Source organism: Callithrix jacchus, chromosome 8 (genome assembly GCF_049354715.1).
Source record: "Callithrix jacchus isolate 240 chromosome 8, calJac240_pri, whole genome shotgun sequence".
Lineage (NCBI taxonomy): Eukaryota > Metazoa > Chordata > Mammalia > Primates > Cebidae > Callithrix > Callithrix jacchus.
The window spans coordinates 6,940,223-6,964,958 of NC_133509.1; the positions used below are offsets into that span (position 1 = coordinate 6,940,223).

Genomic DNA, 24,736 nt, shown 5'->3' on the forward strand with positions numbered 1-24,736 from the left:
TAGTGCCTTGAAAAAAACTCTATGTAGTCTCCCAAGCATACAGACCTGAGAATTGCCCTCCAGATATATTTGAATAAATTAATTTGCTAACTCAATTGCAAATGAAATGTGATTCAGTGGATCTTTTCATCTCATGCATGAGTTCTGCTGAGGTTCAGAGTGCATTGGCTTCAACTTTTGAAGTAGATTTGGTAAAGTTCCTTAGCTGTTACCCACGGCTGGTGTGAATTTATGGAGTGCTGGTCTGGATGAAAACAGCATTATAACATAAAATGCATCATTAATACTTTAAAACCTAGTATGATTTATATTTATATAAATAACATAAAGGAAGCCAATTAAACCAAAGTCACTGGAGTGTAAATAACATCAAAACTTATTGTTCTGTAAGCTACAGAAAATAAACTAATAATGAAAGTATTTATCATATGTCTAAAAACCATGCAGGCATGAGTGGGTTAAGCTCACTGTGGAGGGAAAAACGTTTTTATTTTCCCAGCGTCTTCTAATGCAGGCCCAACGTTTTATCCAATTCAGATCCATTTAAAACATGACATTCTATCTGCAAGTTACCTTTTGTCCATTCAAGTAATTAATAATTTAAGTTAACAAGGATGTCTTGATTCAAGCACTCTGTAATCTGACTAGGAGGATATTTAAAATTCATTACAGTACATTAAACTTGCAGTGAACAGTTAGCTTCATTGCAAAATAAATAAATAGCCAATCTGCTTTGATCAGCAGAAATTCTGATAAAATCAGCAAAACACCAATTAAAATGTGAAAAATGTCACGTACCATAGTTATTCTAATGGAACACGGACTCAGAGGAAGGAACCGATTCAATGTTTATTCTCATACCAGCTGTGGCTTCCACATGTAAATCATTTCACTTTTTGCTCGCGTCGCTTGGTCCTCCCCGGCCCCTGCGTTGCTTCTCTGGTTGAACGATCTGTACGTGGTATTACGTTACAAGGCAGCTCTACTGGGGCTGCAGCTGAATCCCCCTAATCGTCCGGCAAATCGTTATTTTCTTTGTGTGTTTTACTAATATTCTCATTTCGGGGATGACTGTTAACTGATTGAGGGCAAAAGCTGTGACCAAATAGCCACAGCACATGTGACAACTGTCCTGGGTTGAGACAATCTCTAAGAATTCTGACACTTTGATCCTATTTCTTGTCATGTCAGTCACTTTAGTCTGTTAGTAAAATCCTATGTGTCCACATAATTCAGACTTCCGTTGCACACACGTTCGAGCTCAGAACAGTTTTGCTCATTTCTAGGATTTAACCCAGTGCCACGTGCCTGGCAATGCTCCGTAAATGACTTCTGGATGGACTGAGGGGTCTCACTTGAATCTCAGAATCCAGGAATCCATTTTCAGGTCCTCAGTGCCTTCAAAGTGAAAGAATAATTATGGTAAAAGCAGAAAAGGCTGCTTAACACTTTGCTGCATGCCCTGCTTCTAGAATTTTCGTTAAAGAACAAAAATAGAATTGCTTCAAACTGTAAGATGGATTTTCTTTCCTCATCTGCCTTTTCTTCTGCGTAGGCAGTTTCTTCTTGACAGAAACCACGAATTCATTTCTAAAAAGCACTGTGGAATCTCTGTCAGTTCAGCCACTTCAGAAATCAGTAACAGGAAAGGAATGTGCAAAAATGAAAACAGTTGTGCTGTGTCGTGGGTGCCGTCTTCTTCTTTTCAATTTTCTCAAAATGTTGCTTCATCATCTTTTCAGTAATTAGATGCAATAGGTACCTAGGAAGAAACATTTATGAAGAGATCCTCACTGTGGCCCATTTGCAGATGAGCTTGCTCATTATCTAGGAAGGAGGCGGAGCCTGAGTTTAAGCAAATCCGTGATTCAAAAACTCCAAAGTTAGGTTTTAAAACTTTAGGGTAATCCATAATGAGTTTACAGTGAAATGAAAGAGAGTTTTATGGAGTTTAAAACAGCTAATTGTCTGGGAGCTGCTTTCATTCATTTGAAGTTATATCCAGTTATTGCCATTGGATTTCACTCCTTGAATTTGTGTTTCTCCCAGAGTTAGGAGGTTCCTTTTAAAACGAAGAGGATGTGCCAGCCCGTTTGCCAATAACGTGAATCCTACATGTTTGCCTTAACATATACACTGCAAAACTCAACCTTGAATCCATCCAGACGAATTTAAGACTGTTATATCCTGCAAACAGAAATAAAAGGAGAAAGGCCCATGACCCTGCCTGCAACTGGGCATTTCCATATGATTAGAAAAGCATGATGGTGTCGTGGTGAAATCAGAATGGTTTCGGTGCAGACCCCAGGCACCGCCCTCTACCACCCTCTGTTTGTGTGATCTTAGGCAAACACCTTAACCTCTCCAAGCCTCATTTTCCAGTATTTCTGCAATGGGGTAACAATACCCTTCATTGGCTGGATTGTTGTCAGTGAAGACTGGATGATCATAAATGTAAATTATACGGGATAATTTAACAGGCATTCTGCACCTTAGCTTCAAGTCAGTGCTTAAGTTCTGGTACTTACAGACCTTTGTCTTCAATTGTTTGGGAATCAAGCAAAGAGGTTAGAAGCAAAATATTTCCATAATTGCCCGAATTCTTCACTTTACCCACAGAGGCAGAAAGTCTCCACCGTCACTCCGGATGTCCTTGGGACACCATGACATGCAATCAACATCACCTGTGCTGGCTGATAATTCATAGGCTGTGATACGCTTGTTTACGGCACCTTCAGTTCCACAGACATTTTTACTTCACGAATTCACGGTTTCATACCAAGCAGGGGACGAAGACGAAATCATTCAAACTAAATGCTCTTTTGAATTCAGTTACTTGGCTGGAAAACCGCAGATAAACTGATCAATGCAAATGGTCTGAGATTTGAATAATTTCTTTTCCACTTCAGCTAAATCTGTTGAGCACACCCAAATAATTTAAAAGTGCTGAAAATCAGCAGTATTGGGGATTAATGAAGCCAATATATTTCCTGCTGCATTTGTTATCTCTAAATTATAGCACTGCCACTCGAAAGAATGCAATGAAGTTGAAATGAAGCAACTTTGTTGTTAAATATTGTCATTTAGAATAAAACGCATATGACTCCGGAAGTGAAATTACACGGGCTGCTGCTGTTTACTTTTTATACTTCGTTATTTTCAAGTGAATTTTTAGAAAAAGTAATAACAAGAAAGTCCTGCGTCTCAATGACCCATCAGCGATTAACTAGACTTTGCAGGGAATGGGAGGACCAAGGAAGTAGAGATGGGTGTTCAGACCCTGGCAGCTGCTTTGGGGGTTCAGCTAAAAGTGGCTCTTTTTGCTTTTAGATTGGCTCTAACCTAGTACCTCAAAGAACATAGCCGGGTCATGGGAAACCTTGGTTTTGAAGTCAGAGGGACCCAGGCACCAGGAGGTTCTTTGGGGACATAGACCGATTTTCATAGAGCTTACTTTCTATTGGGGGAGATTAAAAATTAACATATTTTATGTCAGATGATGGTGGGAGTTATGGAAGGAAATGAGCTTTTTGGCTGTGTGGCTTTGGGCAAATTACTTATCCTCTCTGAGCTTCAAGGCTCTTGTAAGAACTATGGATAACTTAGGCAAGGGCACACGGTTCCTGAGGGCAGAATTGGTAACTGCAATTGTTGTTATTACTCTCATTTTCAGTATTGTTTTTCCTTCATCTTGTTAGAAACGAAAACCAGCAAAATAAGGGTTGCCAGATAAAGTACAGGATATACCCAGTTCAATTTAAATTTCAGAAAAACAACGAGGGCCGGGCGCTGTGGCTCAAGCCTGTAATCCCAGCACTTTGGGAGGCCGAGGCGGGTGGATCACCAGGTCAAGAGATCGAGACCATCCTGGTCAACATGGTGAAACCCCGTCTCTACTGAAAATACAAAAAATTAGCTGGGCATGGTGGCGCGTGCCTGTAATCCCAGCTACTCAGGAGGCTGAGGCAGGAGAATTGCCTGAACCCAGGAGGTGGAGGTTGCGGTGAGCCGAGAACAAGAGCAAAACTCCGTCACAAAAAAAAAAAAAAAAAAAACAAAAACCAATGATTTTTCACCATACAGATGTCCTATGCAATAGGTGGAACATACTTAAAATACAAAAGGATTATTTGTTATTTAACTGAAAATCACATTTAACCAGGCATTTTGCACCTTTCCCCTTCTTTCTTTTTTTTTTTTTTTTTTGAGACAGAATTTCGCTCTTTTTATCCAGGCTGGAGTGCAATGGCGCGATCTCGGCTCACCACAACCTCTGCCTCCTGGGTTCAGGCAATTCTCCTGCCTCAGCCTCCTGAGTAGCTGGGACTACAGGCACGCGCCACCATGCCCAGCTAATTTTTGTATTTTTAGTAGAGACGGGGTTTCACCATGTTGACCAGGATGGTCTGGATCTCTTGACCTCGTGACCCACCCACCTCAGCCTCCCAAAGTGCTGAGATTACATCCCCTTCTCTTAACATGGCAATCCTAAGCAAAAAGTCCCCTCCAGGAAGTTTGTGGAAATTAAGATCCTTCTGAGTCAAGTTCTCCTTTTCTGCTCATTTTTCGACAACTTTGATGTGTTCTTTAATTTCATCCATTAAAACAAAGTATGTGTGATGTCTCACGCCTGTAATCCCAGCACTTTGGGAGGCTGAGGTGGGTGGATCACGAGGTTCGAGTTCGAGACCAGCCTGGTCAACATGCTAAAACACTGCCTCTACGACAAAATGAAAACAAAAACAAAAATTAGCCAGGTGTAGTGGTTTGCACCTGTAATCCTGGCTACTGGGGAGGCTGAGACATGAGAGTAGCTTGAATGCAGGAAGAGGAGGTTGCAGTGAGCCGGGATCACGCCACTGTACTTCAGCCTGGGCTGAAGTGAGACTCTTAAAAAAAAAAGTTGTGTATGACAGCAAATTCTTTATGAAAAGAAAGGTGCACAGTGCTAGTATCTTCAGGGAAGCTCTGTATTCCTTAGAGCAGAGTTCTGTGCATATGGGACCACCAGGAATACACCTCCGTCTGTGAAATGGGATGCAAACTAACAACACTGACCTACCCACAGGGCATCACGGATGCCATGTGCTCAAGTGCCTGGAAACTCAGTGTGGGGCTTGGCTCAAGGAAAGTACACAAAATAGCAAAGTAATTGTTATCATTCACTCATGTATTCCACAAATACTTGCTGAGTTCCTACTATATGACAGGCACGATGCGAGGCACTGGGAATTCAACAGTCAACAACTCCCCTTATCGGGAGGTTCCACACGGCACAGACCCTACTGCCACAGAACTTACTTTCTAGTGGCAGAGACAAATAAAAACATTTTACATCAGATGATGTTAAGTGTTATGGAAGAAAGAAAGGGAAGGTGGTGACAGGGAGTTATTCTCAGAAGGGTGGTTGGGGAAGAAACTCAGCACCAATGAATGACATTCGAGCAGAATCCTCAGTGAAGGTAGAGAGCAAGCTACACAGATACCTCGGAAAGGAACATTCCAGAAGGTAACAGCAAGGGCAAAGGCCCAAATGCAGGTAAGTGCTGACATGCTGGAGGCAAATCATTATCGATGGGAGACATTAGGAAATCCATCTCCATGAGCCAGTTCACCTGGAAAGGCTAGTCTTAAATAGATCTCAAGCTCTCATCTTCAGCCCATTTGCAAACCCTGCCTGAAAAGCTTGAAGAAAACTTGTACGTGTCTGAAAAAGTGCCACACTTTTGAAGTCTGTGCTGAGGGAGAGCAAGCACTGTCCCAGCTACTGCCACCGGGTTTCTACACAGTAGGTGATGTCCCCACAGCTACCTGCACGTGGTCTGCAAGTAGAACGTTGCAACGGATGAGAGCTTTCAGCTCATCAGACCCACTTCCATTTTTGCTTTCTATTCAGCTATTTTTCTTTTCTCCGCTTTCTAAGCCTTGTTATACTAAATAATCACCAAAAAAATTCTGTCCCTTCAAGGGGCTGGCATAGAAGCTGACCTCTGGCATCTGTTTTCCTAGTCTTCATGCAGGGCATGTAAGTTGGTAAGATCGCCTTCAGGAGAAGTCTAGGCTATTTAAAATCTTTAAAAAAGTCAGCTTCGCTAGTGTTTCAGTGCCTTCAAATCTTCCTATCCTTAGAGCTTTTGAAAGTGCTTTCAAGAATACAGCGGAATTATTTAAAGTAATCAAATTCCTTTCAACATGCCAGTCCTATATTAAGGCGGTTCTTGGATTTGGTAATCGTTTCTCCCTCTTACGTAGAATACACATTGCTTTCATTTACATTTCTTTCTTCTACTTTTCTTCTATGTAAACTATAAAGATCATCCCCAGGAAATTAAGGTGTCAGGATCTATACATTCAATGCTGTAAAGGACTTATCTGTGAAGTTCCTTTTATTTCTTTCGGTTAGTATTTTATCATTGTCGTGGTGGGTAGAATAGATGCTAGGACATTGTTCCCGCTGCTGCTCCTACCAGAATGAACCCTCACATGTCCAGGATATGGAGGCATAAAAAACTGTCTCTGATAGAGCTTTTGAAAATTTGGTAGGTGCAGTTGAAGATCCCCAGGAAAAACGGTTCCCTGGAATTTCTGCACAGGACATGTTTACCCCTTTTTGACTTTTGTTTTTTAATGAGACAGAGTCTCACTTGATGCCCAGGCTGGAGTACTGCAGTGGAGGAATCACAGCTCACTGCAGCCTCAACCTCCCAGGCTCAGGCGACCCCCACCTCACCCTCCCGATTAACTGGGACTACAGGTGCACACCAGCGAGACCAGCTAATTTTTCCTATTTTTCGTAGGGATGACGTTTCGCCACATTGTCCAGCCTGGACTATTTTACTTTTATCAAAATGTCTGAGCAGTTTCTAGTGCTACTGACAACACAGGAACCCAGGAAGGGGAAAGAATCATTCAGGCTAGAAGTTCCCTACATTGAATCCTTTAACCTAGTAAAAAGCATGTCCTGTAAGACAAAGAGTGTATTGTAAGTGACGCTAACTAGCTAACTCGTCCTTTAGGAAGGTGAAACGTTTTGCAAGATCCGGACCCCACATGCTTACCAAGGATTTCCATTTCCATGACAAATGGCCATCCTCTCCTATCTCCTTGGATGAAGTTCCTTGGCCACAGCTCCTATCACCCTTGGATCTGCTTATAATCCTCAAAATAAGTCTTTAAAAAAAGGAAAAGACTCTCATCCTGATCATTACACTCTGTGGAAGTGACTGTTAATTAAACGCTAACCTCCCATTGTAATGATCTACCTTAAAAAGAATTCTGCCTAAAGGGGGAAGTACTCCTGAAAATTTTATTTTGTGACATTGAAGATAAATCTCCATCTCCCAGAAGTTCTTTCCTTCCCACAACTAAAACAAGAGGCAGAGCATCAAAATGACAACAGTAAAAACCCCTTCCGCTCACCAAAATAACCTGGAGTGAAAACAGTAGCTTCCCATAAACAAACACCACGAAAACGTAATGTGTTTATTAGTAAAGAAAAATAAACTTTCTTCTCCGTGCTGTTCAGTTATCCTGTTCATTTCCTAATAGCCCCATATCCATAAAAGGCCAAAGGACTCTGCCCTTGACAAGCTAACTGAGCAGGAAAAGGCAATCATGTGTACAAGGCTGTCACCCACCCCACAAATTATGATAAAGGATACCTCAGGATTGCAAAAAAGAGTTGCATATCTCCGGTGACATCCACCGTAGTACGTTTAAGGATTTGAATAGAACAGCAATTTATTTTGCACTAACATGTTTTATAGTTATCATCAAGCATTATGTCTTCAGAGACTGAAAGGTGATGTTTTTATGGACTCTGGCCCTTGTTGCATTATCTTCACAGCTCAAAAATGATCTCTTGCTCTTTTTTTTAATTCCTCCTTCTCACCCACTACTTTGCCCCTCATTTAACAAAGCAGCGGTTTTCGCAAAGAAAAGGGGAAAAAAATAAAATGAATCCGCGTTAGACAAAGGGCACAAATGAACAGATTTCCCACCCTGAATAGTTTCAGAATGAATGATTATCTGGCTAATTAGTGAAATAAATAATAATAATTGCCTGTCCCTCCTCATTAGAGCCCTTAATAGCAAATGGAACCCCAGTGCAGAGTGCCAGCAAGCTGGTTTCACAGCTCAGTTCCGAGTTGAGAAAAAGCGAGAGTGAGACAGTCTATTGCAGATGTCTACGTGCCAACCCTAAAACTGGAAAAGCCAGAACAACCGGGCACTTCAGGATCTGTAAGGGAGATGGCTTGGGGTACAGAGGGACTATTTCTGGCTTCCTTCCATGCGTAAGAATTATGCTATATTCTGGGTACCCAAGGAGTGAGAGCTAAGACCTATGAACATAGAGCATGGAGGCCAGAACATAGAAGGAATGATTCTTATTATCCAAAGCTTATCCAGGAGCAGCTAGGTTCTTTAAGTCTGATCCAATCCACCTGCAGCATTATTGATCTTGATGCTTGTTACACCTACGGGTTCTGGGCCCCCTCCCAGAGCACCAGCTCGGAAGTTCTGGGATTGGGCCCAGCATCTGCGTGCTCATGAGGATTACTGGCTGCTTCCTACGCACCTGAAATTAGAGATTCTCTACAAGTCGACGGCTGGTGAAACTGGGCCATGCTATGAAATAAAGCATGTTTCACCTGTCGGAGAAGATGCTACAGCAGGAAACCTCATCAGATCTGACCACCCTCTTACAGATGTTGTCACCCTGGGGTTGAGTTACAACATCCTCATTGCCAGGGTGATTCTCCGTCTCAGACCTGCCACAAACTAACACAAGCCCTCCTTGCTGGTTTGCTCCCTGGATCCAGCCCAGCCACACATATTACTCAACACTGAAGGCATTTGACTGGCTTCTAATGAGGCAGCAGATCAGCTTTTAGGGGCCCATTCTCCGTGTGGTATATGAGTTAAGCTCCCGGTAATGCTGATCTGTTGGGAGTTCCCACTGCTCAGGCAGCTGTCTTGCAAAGCTCTTACTGCTTCACCCTCAACTTATCTCAGTCTACTCTTTCTGTCCGCCAGAAGTACAGATGCCAGCAAGAATAGGAATAAAAAGACTGCCTTTAAACTTCTCCCACATTCTGAATAGACCTTCTTTCAAGATGCCCTGAGGCCCCATCCACACTGCTCCCCTCACCATGACAGATTTACCCAGCCAGAGTGACTAGTCATTGATTCAACTATAATGCACTTAGCATTGAGGAGACAGGGGTGTCTCTTGAGCTTGAAGAACTCAAGAGCCCAGACTGGAAAACAGAACAGTAAATAGACAATTACAGTACCCTCGTACCCACAGAACAGATTGGGGGGAGGCTCAAACAAAGAAGACAAGACACTCAAGAGGAAGAGGAACGACGCTGAGAGAAGAGCATTTCGGTGAGGGAACAATGGGCTTATACCTGGGCCAACTTACCCAACAGGCCCTCCCTCAGTAAGTGCCATGCCCAGGGGTCATGATTTTCTTAGGAGACCACAGAACTGTCGTGGTTCTGATTTATCTTAAAGTCAGAAAAAAATGAAAATAACAATAAATATATAATAACAAATCTAGACTCATCTTTATACCAACACAGTCATAAAATAAAACATATAGCGCTTTTCCAGTAGATGAAGAGATCCATGAAGACAGGCATACCCGGGCCCTCAACAATTGTAGTGCACCTGTGCTCATGAAGACAAGCATACCCAGGGTCCTCAACAATTGTAACGCACCTGTGCTCATGAAGACAAGCATACCCGGGCCCTCAACAATTGTAACGCACCTGTGCTCATGAAGACAGGCATACCCGGGCCCTCAACAATTGTAGTGCACCTGTGCTCATGAAGACAAGCATACCCAGGGTCCTCAACAATTGTAACGCACCTGTGCTCATGAAGACAAGCATACCCAGGGTCCTCAACAATTGTAATGCACCTGTGCTCATGAATACAAGCATACCCAGGGTCCTCAACAATTGTAGTGCACCTGTGCTCATGAAGACAGGCATACCCGGGCCCTCAACAATTGTAACGCACCTGTGCTCATGAAGACAAGCATACCCGCGCCCTCAACAATTGTAACGCACCTGTGCTCATGAAGACAAGCATACCCGGGCCCTCAACAATTGTAACGCACCTGTGCTCATGAAGACAAGCATACCCGGGCCCTCAACAATTGTAACGCACCTGTGCTCATGAAGACAAGCATACCCAGGGTCCTCAACAATTGTAGTGCACCTGTGCTCATGAAGACAGACATACCCAGGGCCCTCAACAATTGTTACGCACCTGTGCTCATGAAGACAAGCATACCCAGGGCCCTCAACAATTGTTACGCACCTGTGCTCATGAAGACAAGCATACCCACGCCCTCAACAATTGTAACGCACCTGTGCTCATGAAGACAAGCATACCCGGGCCCTCAACAATTGTAACGCACCTGTGCTCATGAAGACAAGCATACCCGGGCCCTCAACAATTGTAACGCACCTGTGCTCATGAAGACAAGCATACCCGCGCCCTCAACAATTGTAACGCACCTGTGCTCATGAAGACAAGCATACCCGGGCCCTCAACAATTGTAACGCACCTGTGCTCATGAAGACAAGCATACCCGGGCCCTCAACAATTGTAACGCACCTGTGCTCATGAAGACAAGCATACCCGGGCCCTCAACAATTGTTACGCACCTGTGCTCATGAAGGCAAGCATACCCAGGGTCCTCAACAATTGTAGTGCACCTGTGCTCATGAAGACAGACATACCCAGGGCCCTCAACAATTGTTACGCACCTGTGCTCATGAAGACAAGCATACCCGGGCCCTCAACAATTGTAGTGCACCTGTGCTCATGAAGACAAGCATACCCGGGCCCTCAACAATTGTAACGCACCTGTGCTCATGAAGACAAGCATACCCAGGGCCCTCAACAATTGTAGTGCACCTGTGCTCATGAAGACAAGCATACCCGGGCCCTCAACAATTGTAACGCACCTGTGCTCATGAAGACAAGCATACCCGGGCCCTCAACAATTGTAGTGCACCTGTGCTCATGAAGACAAGCATACCCGGGCCCTCAACAATTGTAACGCACCTGTGCTCATGAAGACAAGCATACCCGGGCCCTCAACAATTGTAACGCACCTGTGCTCCAGTGTTTACTGCAGCGCATTGCTGTTTATTCACAACAGCAGAGATTTGGAAGCCACCTAAGTCTCCATCAACAGGTGAATGAATAAAGGAAATGTAGTACACACACGCTGGAGTACTACATTATGTACTCCTATACATTATGCTATATTCTGGGTATCCAAGAAGTGAGAGCTAAGACCTATGAACACAGAGCATGGAGGCCAGAACACAGAAGGAATGATTCTTATTATCCAAAGATTATCCAGGAGCAGCTAGGTTCTTTAAGTCTGATCCAGTCCAACTGCAGCATTATTGATCTTGATGCTTGTTACCCCTATGGGTTCTGGGCCCCCTCCCAGAGCGCCAGCTCTTGTTATTTAGCCCTAACAAGAATGAGGTCCTGTCATTTGCAACAACACGGACAGAACTGGAGATCACTGCATTAAGTGAAATAAGCCGGGCACAGAAAGACGAACTTCGTGTGTTCTCAATCATTTGTGGGAACTAAACACTAAAGCAATTCAATTCATGGAGACAGAATGATGGTTCCAGAGGCTGGGAAGGATACATGGGGGAGAGGAGAAGGGGAGGATGGTGAATGGATAGAAACATATAGTTAGATAGAAGAAATAAGATTCAGTATTTGATAGCACAATACTGTAATTACTGTCAACAATCATTTATTGTACACGTTAAAATAACCAAAACTATAATTGGAATGTTTATAACACAACAAAATGACAAACGCTTGAGGTGACGGATACCCCACTCACCCTGATATGATTATGCATTGTATGCCTGTATCAAAATACCGAACATACCCCATCAATATACACACCTACTATGTACCCATAAAAATAAACAATGAAGGGCTGTGCACAATGGCTCACGCCTGTAATCCCAACACTTTGGGAGGCCGAGGCGGGTGGATCATGAGGTCAAGAGATCGAGACCATCCTGGTCAACATGGTGAAACCCCGTCTCTACTAAAAATACAAAAAATTAGCTGGGCATGGTGCATGCCTGTAATCCCAGCTACTCGGGAGGCTGAGGCAGGAGAATTGCCTGAACCCAGGAGGCGGAGGTTGCAGTGAGCCGAGGTTGCACCATTGCACTCTAGCCTGGGTAACAAGAGCGAAACTCTGTTTAAAAAAAAAATTAAAATTAAATTAAAAAATAAAAGATGAAAATAAAAAATATAATTCCCAATATAAGTTGGAAAAAAAACGTATCTCAGATGTCTTTTACTGTCATGGATAAAAGTCCATTTTCCTCCTACAATTAAACAATTATATTTTAACAACCATAATGCAGCCCCAGTGTATGCAAAGATACAGGTGAGTATCTGGAAATCAAACGACAATGCTTAAACATACAGAGCCTTACTCAGTGAGAGGCACTTCTCTAAGGTCCTGTTGCATTCACCTCTTGAATCTCCACAACCCAGTACAGTAGGTACAATTGCCCCCAACCCCACTTTACAGAAAAGTAAATTAAGGCAGAAGAGGACAAGGCTCCCAAAGGCACTCCGTCACGCAGATAACCACGTCACGTATCTGGGTCCTGCGACGCTCAAGTCTGCACACTTACACTCTGTGGCGCTCCTCAAATTATCTAACTCTTTGTGAGGAGGCCCCATTTTCTTTATTTCCTATCACAGACCAGTATCTTTGTAAATAAATAAATAAATGACCAGAAAAATGAAATGCAAAAGAAGTACAAAAAAGGCAAGCCCAGTTATTAAAAATTAATTCAACAGACATAAAATTACATTCAATTATTGGGCTCGACAGTTGCAATCATGCTAAATTTATATAAAACCTTCTCAGGGCTTATTCTCCACGTCTATTTTTACCTCACATCATACAGGTCACAGCCTGCAGACCCAGCCAGAGTCCTGGTGCCCACGTGCTAGGGACACTGCCCTGGGCCAAAGGGGCTGCAGTTGGCTTTCGCAGTAGTGCAGGTGAGGAAGGGGCCACAGGAAGAAGAATGTCACTTTGCCAAAATGTTGGCTGAGAAGAACAGAGGAGAGGAGGATGGGACCTGAGTAAATTAGGATGTGTGCCTTTTCACCAAACTGAGGATGCGCTCCCGTGCCAAGCACCTGCCTACCACAGGCTGAGCTGGGGGTTGTGCCAGAGCCTCCCTTGCTGAAAACCTCAAACTGTAGGATTCTGTAGTGACACATACGAGCTCTGAGGCACACTCATGGGATCAAAAGTAGGTGTTCAACAGCAATGTACAACTGTGACCCATGAACCATCCACACTCCCTATGATGCTCTATAATATTTTCATTTTATTTTATTTTTCTTTTTTTGAGACAGAGTTTCGCTCTTGTTACCCAGGCTGGAGTGCAATGGCGTGATCTCAGCTCACCGCAACCTCCGCCTCCTGGGTTCAGGCAATTCTCCTGCCTCAGCCTCCTGAGTAGCTGGGATTACAGGCACGCGCCACCATGCCCAGCTAATTTTTTGTATTTTTAGTAGAGATGGGGTTTCACCATGTTGACCGGGATGGTCTCGATCTCTTGACCTCGTGATCCACCCGCCTCGGCCTCCAAAAGTGCTGGGATCACAGGCTTGAGCCACTGCGCCCGGCCCTATAATATTTTTAATTGAATCCTTTATGTGTCTTATAATTCATAAAACAGTTGCATTACAAAAATTTGTATTAAAAATTACGTGCTGAATGTAAATATAACATATACCCCAGTTTTGCAGTTTCTTTCTATACCTCTCTTTATATCATAAGTATATTCCTGAACATGCAGGGAAATCAGGATTTTGGTAAGCACATCGTATGTTAGGCACCCTAGAAGACACACTGTAAAAACAGACTTTATTCACAGTGAATTCTGTTTCCTTGTCTGTAAAATAATAATACCATATACTGACCTGTGAAAGACTCAGAAAATCTTAGAGTGCTGATTTTAAACCAGCAGTTGTTAGTAGTATTCTCTTTTGGAAACCCAGGCTTTCGCACTAAGGTCTGTGTGAGATGTTCCTCTCCTTGGTATAGCATTTCAGTAACCATCTTATGCCATGTGTGGTCTTCCATGTAAATCTCAATTAGGTGACTGTATGCCAGTAACTGTCCTAATATGAAAGGAATCACTTCAGGCGCCTAAAGAAAGGAGTTTGGGGTATTTAATTTAATCCCCCGCCTGGAAAATCTTAGTATCTGATCTTATTTCTACCATGTTTTCATTCATTTACTTACTTTCCATCAGAAATGTCCCCATTTGGTAATAGGGAAAGGAAACGAATCTTGCTCCTTTCCCACTGAAGAAGACATGACCTCCTGAGATTTGGGGGTTTAGAATTTCTTGTTAATGCAAAATCTTGAACAGTGCTGTAACTCAGGCAGCCAGTCCACGACAGTCACTGTCCCAACAGAACAAGAATGACCTGTTCATAAGAAGCTAGGGCACATGAACTTCCTCCAGACACGGGCCAACACAACCATTTTGATAATGCCAATAGGGCGCCCCTAAGAAAGAAGCGGGCCCCACCCATAGGAAGAACAGTTGCACCTCCTAAGAAGACAGAAACACATGTGTTTTCACCCTATCTCCATGAAAACTGTGGAGCTGCCCAGGAGGCTTGGAGACTGTTAGGCTGAGACAGTAAGTTCACAGGACTCGTCTAAGACCTTTGCAGGTAACTACGTTATTTGATTCTGAAATAGGCATTGTTGCTTTACAGACAGAATCTGACGCGTAGAACTGGGAAGTAACTCTCAAAGTGACACATCTAGTTACTGGTGCTGCTGTGATTTCAATCTGGCAGTACAAACAAGTGGTAAATGCAATGGATGATACTGATTTGACCCATGTTCTTCCATGTAGAGGCTTTATTCGGCCCATTGGAGGGCTCTCTTTTTCAAGACTATCATCCAAAGTTCAAATATAACACACAGGCAAGCCAGTATTAACCATACCAAAAGTAACGGTTACAAAAAGCATGTACACAGTAAGGAACTTTTGCTATTTTATTTACTTCTCTAACAGCAGTATTTTATTATACCTGTAATAAAGATGAGCAAAGGATGGCTCTGAGAGATTACACAGTTATTATAGCCTCACAATGGATTTGGACTTGACTGGAGATCTTAACCTGCCATTTAAAAAGCAACATTGATGCTATTTGTAAGTCCCTATTTCCTAACCACCATTCTGTGGGTTGTCAGAGCGAACTATTTCTATCTGGGACACACACTCTACTCCACCCTCTCATGAATAAATACAGTTTCTAAAGATTCTCTTTACCTATCTCTTTGTAACGCCTGAGGTGTAAAATGCACAAAATGTAGACTGTTTAAAGCTTAGTGGTAGCAGGGCTCATGCCTATAACCCCAGCACTTTGGGAGGCCGAGGCGAGTAGATCACCTGAGGTCAGGAGTTCGACACCAGCCTGGCCAACATGGTGAAGCCCCATCTCTACTAAAAATACAAAAAAATTAGCTGGGCGTGGTGGCGGGCACCTATAATCCCAGCTACTTGGGGGGCTGAGGTAGGAGAATTGCTTGAACCTGGGAGGCAGAGGTTGCAGTGAGATGAGATGGCATTATTGCCCTCCAGCCAGGGTGACAAGACCAATATTCTGTTTAAAGAAAAAAAAGCTTAGTTGGACATTTTAGGGTTGGGAAATACTCCCCTACCCCATGCATCTCCCTTCCCTCTGAATCAGGTAGTCAGAGGAGCTGCCCAAAAGACACAGATGATTTGTATGTGCTAAGCTTAAACCAAGGAACCAAACTCCTAGCACTAATAATTATTACAATTTGTTGAGAGCAACAATAGCTTGGTAAAGACCAGTGTTTCCCTAAAGGGCAAGTAGGATAGGCCTATAACTTCAAACGTGTAAGAATAATTTGGTATTCACATTAATCCCCCTGCCATGGCCAGCCACATCAATCCTGTTCAAAAGGGGAGCACTGGAAAAACCATTGAAGTTTGAAGGGAAAAAATAGACAGGTAAGGTGAACAGCAGCAGAGAGTAAAACGACTACATGACTGCTGGTTGCTGCCAGGGACTCGTAACGTTTCATTAACCCTCACCTACCACCCCATGCCCATTTGGCTCCAACTTTCAGTGAGGCAGGGATCCGGGCCAGGAGGGAAATACCACCATCCAGTCACTGCTGTCTATTCCTGCAAGAATACTATTTTTGCAAAATGTTTTGCCACCTGAGGCCCAGGCAAAATGACTGGTCCTTGTTTAAATCACTGCATTTTTCACTCATGTATACGTCAGTTTCAACTCAGAAACAGAGCCTACTGTAAAAAAAATGTACACACATCCAAACCGCCACACTTGTTTCCGGGACTTAGATTTCAAAGCTACAGAAGTATTTCAAGTAAAAAGATTGCTTAGGAATAAGCAGTAGATGATGATAAAAGAAAAGAAAATGCAGTATGGATGGAGGCGCCCGAAAACCAGGAATTCGAATCAATGGAAGGTACAGCCCATGGGCCCACATCCTTCTGGAATAGAAATTAACAGCATTGGGAGTTTCAACTGCATCCTCTCCCCACTTGCACTTAAATCACGAATCCAGATTGACAGAAGATGTATCCGCTTTTGGCCACAAATGGACCTTCACATATTTGCATTTTCTTATGCCATGCACATGAAAGAGAAGGAAAAGAAAGATTTTTTTCCTCTTTGGTGTGCTTTGACATGGCACCTGGAGCGTTAGGGAGGACAAGGCACAGCAGCATTAGTGATGTCTAGCTTTCTTAGCTCTTGGCCTTTGAGCAGAAACAAGGCCCCTTTCTAGGTAGACACTGGCTAAAGGCCCAAAAGCATGAGCATCTCAGTTTGTTTGGCTGCTACAACAAAAACATCTTAAACTAGTAATTTACAAGTAACAGAAGTTAATTTCTCACAATTCTGAGGGCTGAGAAGTCCAATATCAGCATGCTGGCACATTCAATGTCTGATGAGTGCTCCTTCTTTGCCTCATACATGGCACCATGCTGCTGCATCTTCACATGGCAGAAAACAGAACAGCAGCCTGGCACCTCTTTTATAAGGTCACTAATCCCATGTACTGGGGCAACCTCATGATGTAATCATCTCCTAAAGGTCCACCCCTTAATACTATCACATTGGCAAGTAAATTGCAACATATGAATCTGGGAGACGCATTCAGACCACAGCAATAGGAAAATATTTGTTTTCGTAAAACAGGGAATTTGATTCTCCTTTCTGCCATTAGCCATGCAGCCTTCCAGGATTACAGAAGGCTAACCTCAACCACTGACTCCTGCTGGCTGCTTTTTGATTCAGTAGCCACTATGGCCTACAGGGAGACCACTTCCTTCAATCACTGCTTGAGAAATCACTGGAGGAGTTCTGTTGGGGAGAGACACTCTCTAGGTCCCATGTTGTCAGGGGCAGGTCCAAGAGACAGAGAGTGATATGCTGGGCATATAGAAGTAGGACAGGTGCCAATCATTATCTTAATAAATTATTCTGGATTTGCCAGGCCTGTACCTCAGCAGTTCCAAGCCACTGTTACTTCTAGGATATATTTTTTCTTTTAAATTATTATTATTATTTTGAGACGAAGTTTTGCGCTTGTTAGCCACGCTAGAGTGCAATGGCACGATCTCGGCTCACCGCAACCTCCACTTCCTGCCTCAGCCTTCTGAGTAGCTGGGATTACAGGCACGTGCCACCATGCTCAGCTAATTTTTTGTATTTTTAGTAGAGACGGGGTTTCACCACATTGACCAGGATGGTCTCGATCTCTTGACCTCGTGATCCACCTGCCTCGGCCTCCCAAAGTGCTGGGATTACAGGCTTGAGCCACCACACCCGGCCGGCAGTGGTGTTTTTACAAGCTAAAACATAATCAAGAGGTTGTGAACAAGATTTTCTAGCCTAGAGGGAATAAAGGGCATTTCGTAAACCCTAAGAGAATACCGATTACTATATTTAATCATAGAGAATATGGGAGAAAAATAACAAAATGCTATATTAAGCATACTTATGAATTATGACATGATTTTATGAACTGTATTTCCTTAATATATACTTTTAAGTCAAGAAGATATGATCCTTTCACTTACTCACTTCTCCCACATTGTGAACTGAGATCCCTACACACCTCTCCCCTTCTTTTGACATCATCTGCCTCAATAGTTTATCTTAGATAACTATGGCCTTAAAAGATAAATAGCCTCAAATACTGGATGTTTAATGTGAACATGAGTTGGGACATGAATTAGTCTAAATCATCCGGACATTTTGCCTTGGCACACCCATCTTTGCTAGGAAAAGGTTGTCTAGGATGATTTTTCCATTAGGAATCCTGCCATGGCCTTTTGTAAAGAAATCATACCTGCAGACAGTCCTTCTCTTCATGGTTATAGCAGAAAGCGTGGGTCTTAGTTCCAAGTCTAGAAGGTGATGACGCGGATAGAATCTGACATACCAAAGGTGGGAAAGAACACACAATTAGGAGTCATCTCTTGTTTCAGGACGAGGTTCCTAAATGAGGTTATGTGATGAGGTAACTGCTCATATAGCAACAGGTGTCACACATACGACTTCTTTCTTATTTATTTATTTAGAGACGGAGTTTCGCTCTTGTCACCCAGGCTGGAGTGCAATGGCACGATCTCGGCTCACGGCAACCTCCGCCTCCTGGGTTCAGGCAATTCTCCTGCCTCAGCCTCCTGAGTAGCTGGGATTACAGGCACGCACCACCACACCTGGCTAATTTTTGTATTTTTAGTAGAGACGGGGTTTCACCATGTTGACCAGGATGGTCTCGATCTCTTGACCTCGTGATCCACCCGCCTCAGCCTCCCAAAGTGCTGGGATTACAGGCTTGAGCCACCGCGCCTGGCACATACTGCTTCTTAATCTCTCTTCACCAGTCGACTCCAACACATTGGAAAGTGCCGATCTACATGAGACAGTCAAGCAACAAGCCTGGCCTGATGAATGTGTGCAATTTGAGACCAACCAGATATCGTCAACCCACCCAATCCATTATGACATCGAAAATTACCCCACTGTAAATTAGTGTATTTGCATGGATGAGTCCCTGTTGAGTCTAGGAAGAGCAATAGCTACTGTCATTTAGGTAGAACATCTTTGAAAGCTACCAGTACCCAAGACTGAGAACTATAAAGGAAACACCAGCTAGGTGAAAACGAACATTTAAAGGGAAGTTACGGTGTCAAAACCAAATTGCAGACTCTTCTTTATTTTGCTTATGGTTTGCCCTCTTCTGGAAAATTTCCATCCAAGCAGCACAAAACCCTCAGAATGAAAAAGGACGCACTCTCGGGAACCTGAAAGGATTAAATCTAAGCAGATACTTACATTCTTTTGAACCAAAAGGAAAAGTATTTATAGATTCTAACTGTCCTGACCCTCTTTTCAACACAGCTGTGAATATCGGTCACAGTGTTTAATACGTAAAGAAAGTCTATGTGGGGAAATGACAGTTTGGAGACAATTAACCAAAAGACACCCCAACCTGATTCCAGGACCCTCCCTTCCAAGGAGCCCATTTCTCATAGAAAACAACCAAACTTTAAAAAAATAATCCAGTAACACAGTAAATATTTCACGGAACCTCATTAAAACATTTTACTATTTGCACTGATTATCATGTGGCTGCTTATACAGAAGCCCATAAATCTGACTGCACTAGGTTCTCAGGCCTTTATTTCAGTTAATTTCTTCTGCCTACGTGGACTTGCCCAGGAAATGAGATTTAATGAGTCACCGTCCTCCCTGATAATCACAGGAGAGCTCATTAGCTTTGTGTCAGATTTGTACCAACTATCTGCCCCCGATATGCTGATGACTTCTTCTGAGTTAAATATGGTATTACCAAAAGGGAGAACTCAGAAGAGCGTACATAAATATTTTTACATATGTTAAAAGACATCCGAAAGCAGAAGGTGAGAAAATAACAACATCCCCTATTGATGGCGTCACGATTTAGATGACACACATCATTAAAAAGAAATAAAGTTTGACATTTACATGTTTGCAAGTCTTTCTAAATCTGTTTAAATGCCTGAGCTGAGTCAAAGCAAAAGAGGGCTCAGAAGCAGAAGAAAACAGTCTAATGGTTCTTAAAATTCATGAAGTTTGGAAAGTTCTCCGTCACATGTGTTAGGAGACCTCACCAAGTCCTCCCAATCTCCTATCACGTATGTTAGGAGACCTCACCAAGGCCTCCCAATCTCCTATCACGTATGTTAGGAGACCTCACCAAGGCCTCCCAATCTCCTATCACGTATGTTAGGAGACCTCACCAAGGCCTCCCAATCTCCTATCACGTATGTTAGGAGACCTCACCAAGGCCTCCCAATCTCCTATCACATGTGTTAGGAGACCTCACCAAGTCCTCCCAATCTCCTATCACGTATGTTAGGAGACCTCACCAAGGCCTCCCAATCTCCTATCACGTATGTTAGGAGACCTCACCAAGGCCTCCCAATCTCCTATCACGTATGTTAGGAGACCTCACCAAGGCCTCCCGATCTCCTGACCTGCCGCTCTCACTGTCACTTCATGGGAAAGGGGGAAACGTTATGCTTCCCTCAAAGAAAAGCTTGAAGTAAATCTTCAGTACTTCCATGGACCACCTTAGTAACAAAGTTGACTTAACCGGCACTAAAATTGCCCGTAAAGGAGCATGTGACAGTGATGGTGAAACCATCAGAGTGATTTTCTGAATTCTCATTTGAGTCCCTCAGGAGGTCACCATTTCCCTTCTAGGTACAGAGAGTTACCTGGGCAAAGGTGTTGGTCCTGCATGGCTGAGTGACCACTGTGGACCAGGGTCCAGCTCTTCACCAGTATTTGCTGAACTAACCAGAGGCCACAGAGCCTGTTTGGAATGCATAAGAGTGTGCAGCTCTATAGTCCTCAGATTGAAACAAAGTCCTCGATTCAAACAAAAGTGCTTCTGAACACGTTTTGGTTGGCGTACCTTTTTCAGAATATCATAAAAATGGACTCTCTCTCTAGGAAAATGCACCGCTGCACTACAAATGCACATACACACAAAATTCGGAGGACAGTGTCAGAGAGTTCTCAAACACTCTGATCTGAATCCTAGACTTGCTTGGGGTTCCTGAAGCTTAATCCTCTCATACAGATGATAATATCAAATAATGCGATAAAAGTACTGCTCATTGAAAACGGACTACCTATCAGGCAATGCGCTATCTCATTCCACTCCCACAGCGACCCCACAGAGGCAAATCTAGAGCCTCAAACCCAGTGTGCCTCTGGAGTCTGTGCTCTGAGCTTCTAGAGTCTGCTGCCTGTCCTCTAAAACGTATTTTTATTTTAAAGCCTATTCACTTCTGCTTTCTAATTTCGTCTTTGTAACCACCTTCTAGGAACTAGATTAGGTAGGTACCTCCGCCTTAGTAAGTGCTGAAGCATTTCCAGAGGAGAGCAAGGGATCTGCTGCGCTCAGTCTTTTCAGACAACGGAGTCACAGCGGATGAAATTAAAAATTAAAACCCAAGATTCTAACTTGAGCCTTTCTCCATTCACTACAGGTTGAAACACTCCAGGAACACCATCTAATCCCTTTAATTCACAGCCATCCATTGCCTTGAGGACTAAGGCAGCATGGCAAGGTTTTGAAGCCATGTGGTGATTCCTACAAAACACCTGGCTTCCCGTGGTTCACAGAGCAGAGTTTTGTTTCTACAAAGTCAAAGGCATAGGGAAGAACAGAAAGCAAAGTTGTCAGTCTGCAGAATATAAAAATGTCTGATGTGCCTATGATCATGCTGGACATCAGATGCATGGCCTTGTCTTTACACAGACCCCCAAATCTAACTGAAATGCAAAGACATTTGTTAAATCAGTTGAACCCTTCCCTTACCTGAACTCTACCCAGCATTCTTCAGTTGTCACTGTTCCCATTGTTCACTGAATTTCTTCCTCCTGAAAACCTCCAGCAGCATGTACAGCCCATTCTACAACTATCCAATGTCAGACATTGGACTTGGCTTTCTACTCCAGTGAAATGGCAGAAAGTCTGGGGCAAATGTAGCAAAAAGTTTCTGAAACAGAATCAAACTTGTAAGGAAGAATGAGAAAGAGAGAATAAAAAAGAAATTCCCAGGTACAAGAAATGAAGAGGAACAATAGCCAAGCTGCCATGGCATCATCGGTGAACTCAGGCTCTGGGGACTCAGCAAGATGTGTGTCTAGGTATGGGCCAGAAAGGCCAGGGGCTGGGGTCAAAATGCCCATTCAGCAACAGGGGATGCGGAGAAGACCTATGCCAGGTGGGAGTTAGAACTGACAACCAGCTATGAAGTAAAGATCCTGGAAGACACAGCAAAGGGGAGAGAAAGGAATTTTGTCTTTTCCCAGCTCCACGTGGTAGAGAAAGTCAGTTATGAGAAATCAAACCCCCAGTCCGTTTGACTTTGCAGGTGCAGGGTCTAAACTCACATTATCTACCTGTAAGGAAACCTCAGGGAAGAAACTGAAGTGGAAACTGGCTGCAGACTAATAAAACCACTGAGATGCCCATCGTAAGAAATCTAAAACTACTCTTCAGAAACATTTTCGCAACCCCAGAACACGGTACATCCCCAAGATGGGGAAAACTCCCGCTAATAATTAAAAGAAAAAAATTACAAATCACTACAGAAAAAAAGTCTCTGTAACAGAAAGCAAGCAGGTGTAACAAACAGGAAAGTAATAGTTCGTAACTAAAGAGAATAGAACCATCTGAAACTAGCAACAAAGGTAAGTGTATTTATAATAACTGGGCCAGGCGTGGTGGCTCACACCGTAATTCCAGCATTTTGGGAAGCCAAGGTAGACGGGTTGCTTGAGTCTAGGAGTTTGAGACCAGCCTTGTCAACATGGTAAGACCCTGTGTCTAGAAAAAAAATTTAAAAATTCATCTGGTGTGGTGGCACATGCCTGTAGTTCCAGCTTCTTGGGAGGATGAGGAGTGAGGATCACTTGAACCTGGGAAGTTGAGATTGCAGGGGGCCATGATTCAATCAGTGCACTCCAATCTGGGTGACAGAGCAAGACTCTCTCCAAAAAATCAAAATAGCTAAAGAGATTAAAAAAAAAAAAAGATCTGAAGCCATGATACAAGAAGAAGGCACCCTATAATAAAAAGAAATACATTTGAAAACAAATCATGTCATACTTTTAGAAATTAAAAAAACACACACAGTAAATCTGAAACTAAATAAATAGTATATTAGTTTCTTATAGCTCCATGACAAAGTGTCACAAACTGGATGGCTGAGAACGACAGAAAGCTATTGTCAGAAATGTAGTTTGCAATGTGGTTTTTAAACCTAAAGTTAAGCTGTGAGCAAGGCTGGGCTGCCTCCTTCTGAAACCTGAAATAGGAAGCTCCTTCCTCATCTCTTGCAGCCCCAAATGTTCCTTAGCTTGTTGCAGCGAAGTTCGAATCCTCACATGGCATTCTCCCTATGCCTCTTCACATAGTCCTCCCCTTGGGCATGCTTCTGTGTCCCAATAACCTCTATCCGTAAGGGCACAAGTCATACTGGATTAGGGCCCCCTTAATGACCTCATTTTAACTTGAACACTTCTGCAACGACCCTATTTCCAAATAAGGCTATATTCTGAGATACTGATTTGGACTTAAATATAACTTTTTTGGAGGACACAATGCAATCCATAACATAACAACAGCTTCAACAGAGAATCGATGAAAGATAAATCAACCAGAGTAAAAAGGAGGAAAGAGAAGCAACATTCAGTGAGATCATGGGGGAGATTTTCCAGAATTTACTAAAACAGACCCTGAGATTCAGGAAACACAGAGAGTAAAGCAGGGCAAAGAAAACTAAATCCACAGCTACATGCAGCCCGATGAAACTGCAGATCATCATAAAGAAAATCCTAAAAGAAGCAAAGACAGATTAACTAGAAAGATTAGGCTGGTGGCAGATCTTTCATCACCAAAACTGCAAACTAAAACAACAGCAATGTGTGCCGGCAGAAGGCTGGATACGCGGCCAGGGGCTGCCGGGGCCGTGAAGGGGCTTCTAGGGTGCTGGCCACGTTTAGTTTCTTGACCTAGTTCTGATTTTATGTGCTTATTGATTACATGTGCTCATCACACGTATCCATGATGGGCGTGCTTTTCCATAGGAACGCCATCATCCAATGAAGGTTTTTTATAAAGAGAGAGCAGAAGACAAAGGAATGCCTTCAAAGTCCTGAGGAGAAAATAAGTCAGCAAAATTATCACTTGAGTAGAATGACGAGGTAAAGACGTTACAGTCAAAGACTGTGGGACTGTACTGCTCACCACCTTTGCTGAAAGAACCACTGAAGGATGTACTGCGGGAGCAAGACAACCGAACCCAGAATGAAGGAGCAGCATTGCAAGGAGCAAGAGTGAGGCAAGAAGTTGATAATGTTGTGACTTAAATCTAAAAAGGCCCTCAGTGAAAAACTAACAGGAAAGATACAAAGTTGTAACCGAGGAAGAATTCAAGTCCTGGGGGAAAAATATCCAAGACCCTGAGAGGGATCTTCTGCTACAATGTTTCTTATATTATTTGGGAGAAGAGAAGCAATATTGAATTTCAACTTTAAG

The 24,736-nt window shown here is 43.2% G+C and overlaps 1 protein-coding gene across 2 annotated transcripts in view; it reads right to left on the reverse strand.

Annotated features, from left to right (window-relative positions):
* Positions 1-24,736, reverse strand: part of LOC144577268 (uncharacterized) — a 476,463-nt gene that overhangs the window by 274,486 nt on the left and 177,241 nt on the right. Inside the window, exon 2 of one of the 2 annotated variants that reach the window (XM_078333282.1) lies at positions 18,479-18,562. The exons of the other annotated variant lie outside the window; for it this stretch is intronic. Coding sequence (XP_078189408.1) covers positions 18,479-18,562 — 84 coding nt within the window. The remainder of the gene's footprint in view (positions 1-18,478; positions 18,563-24,736) is intronic. 2 annotated transcript variants of the gene reach the window in all.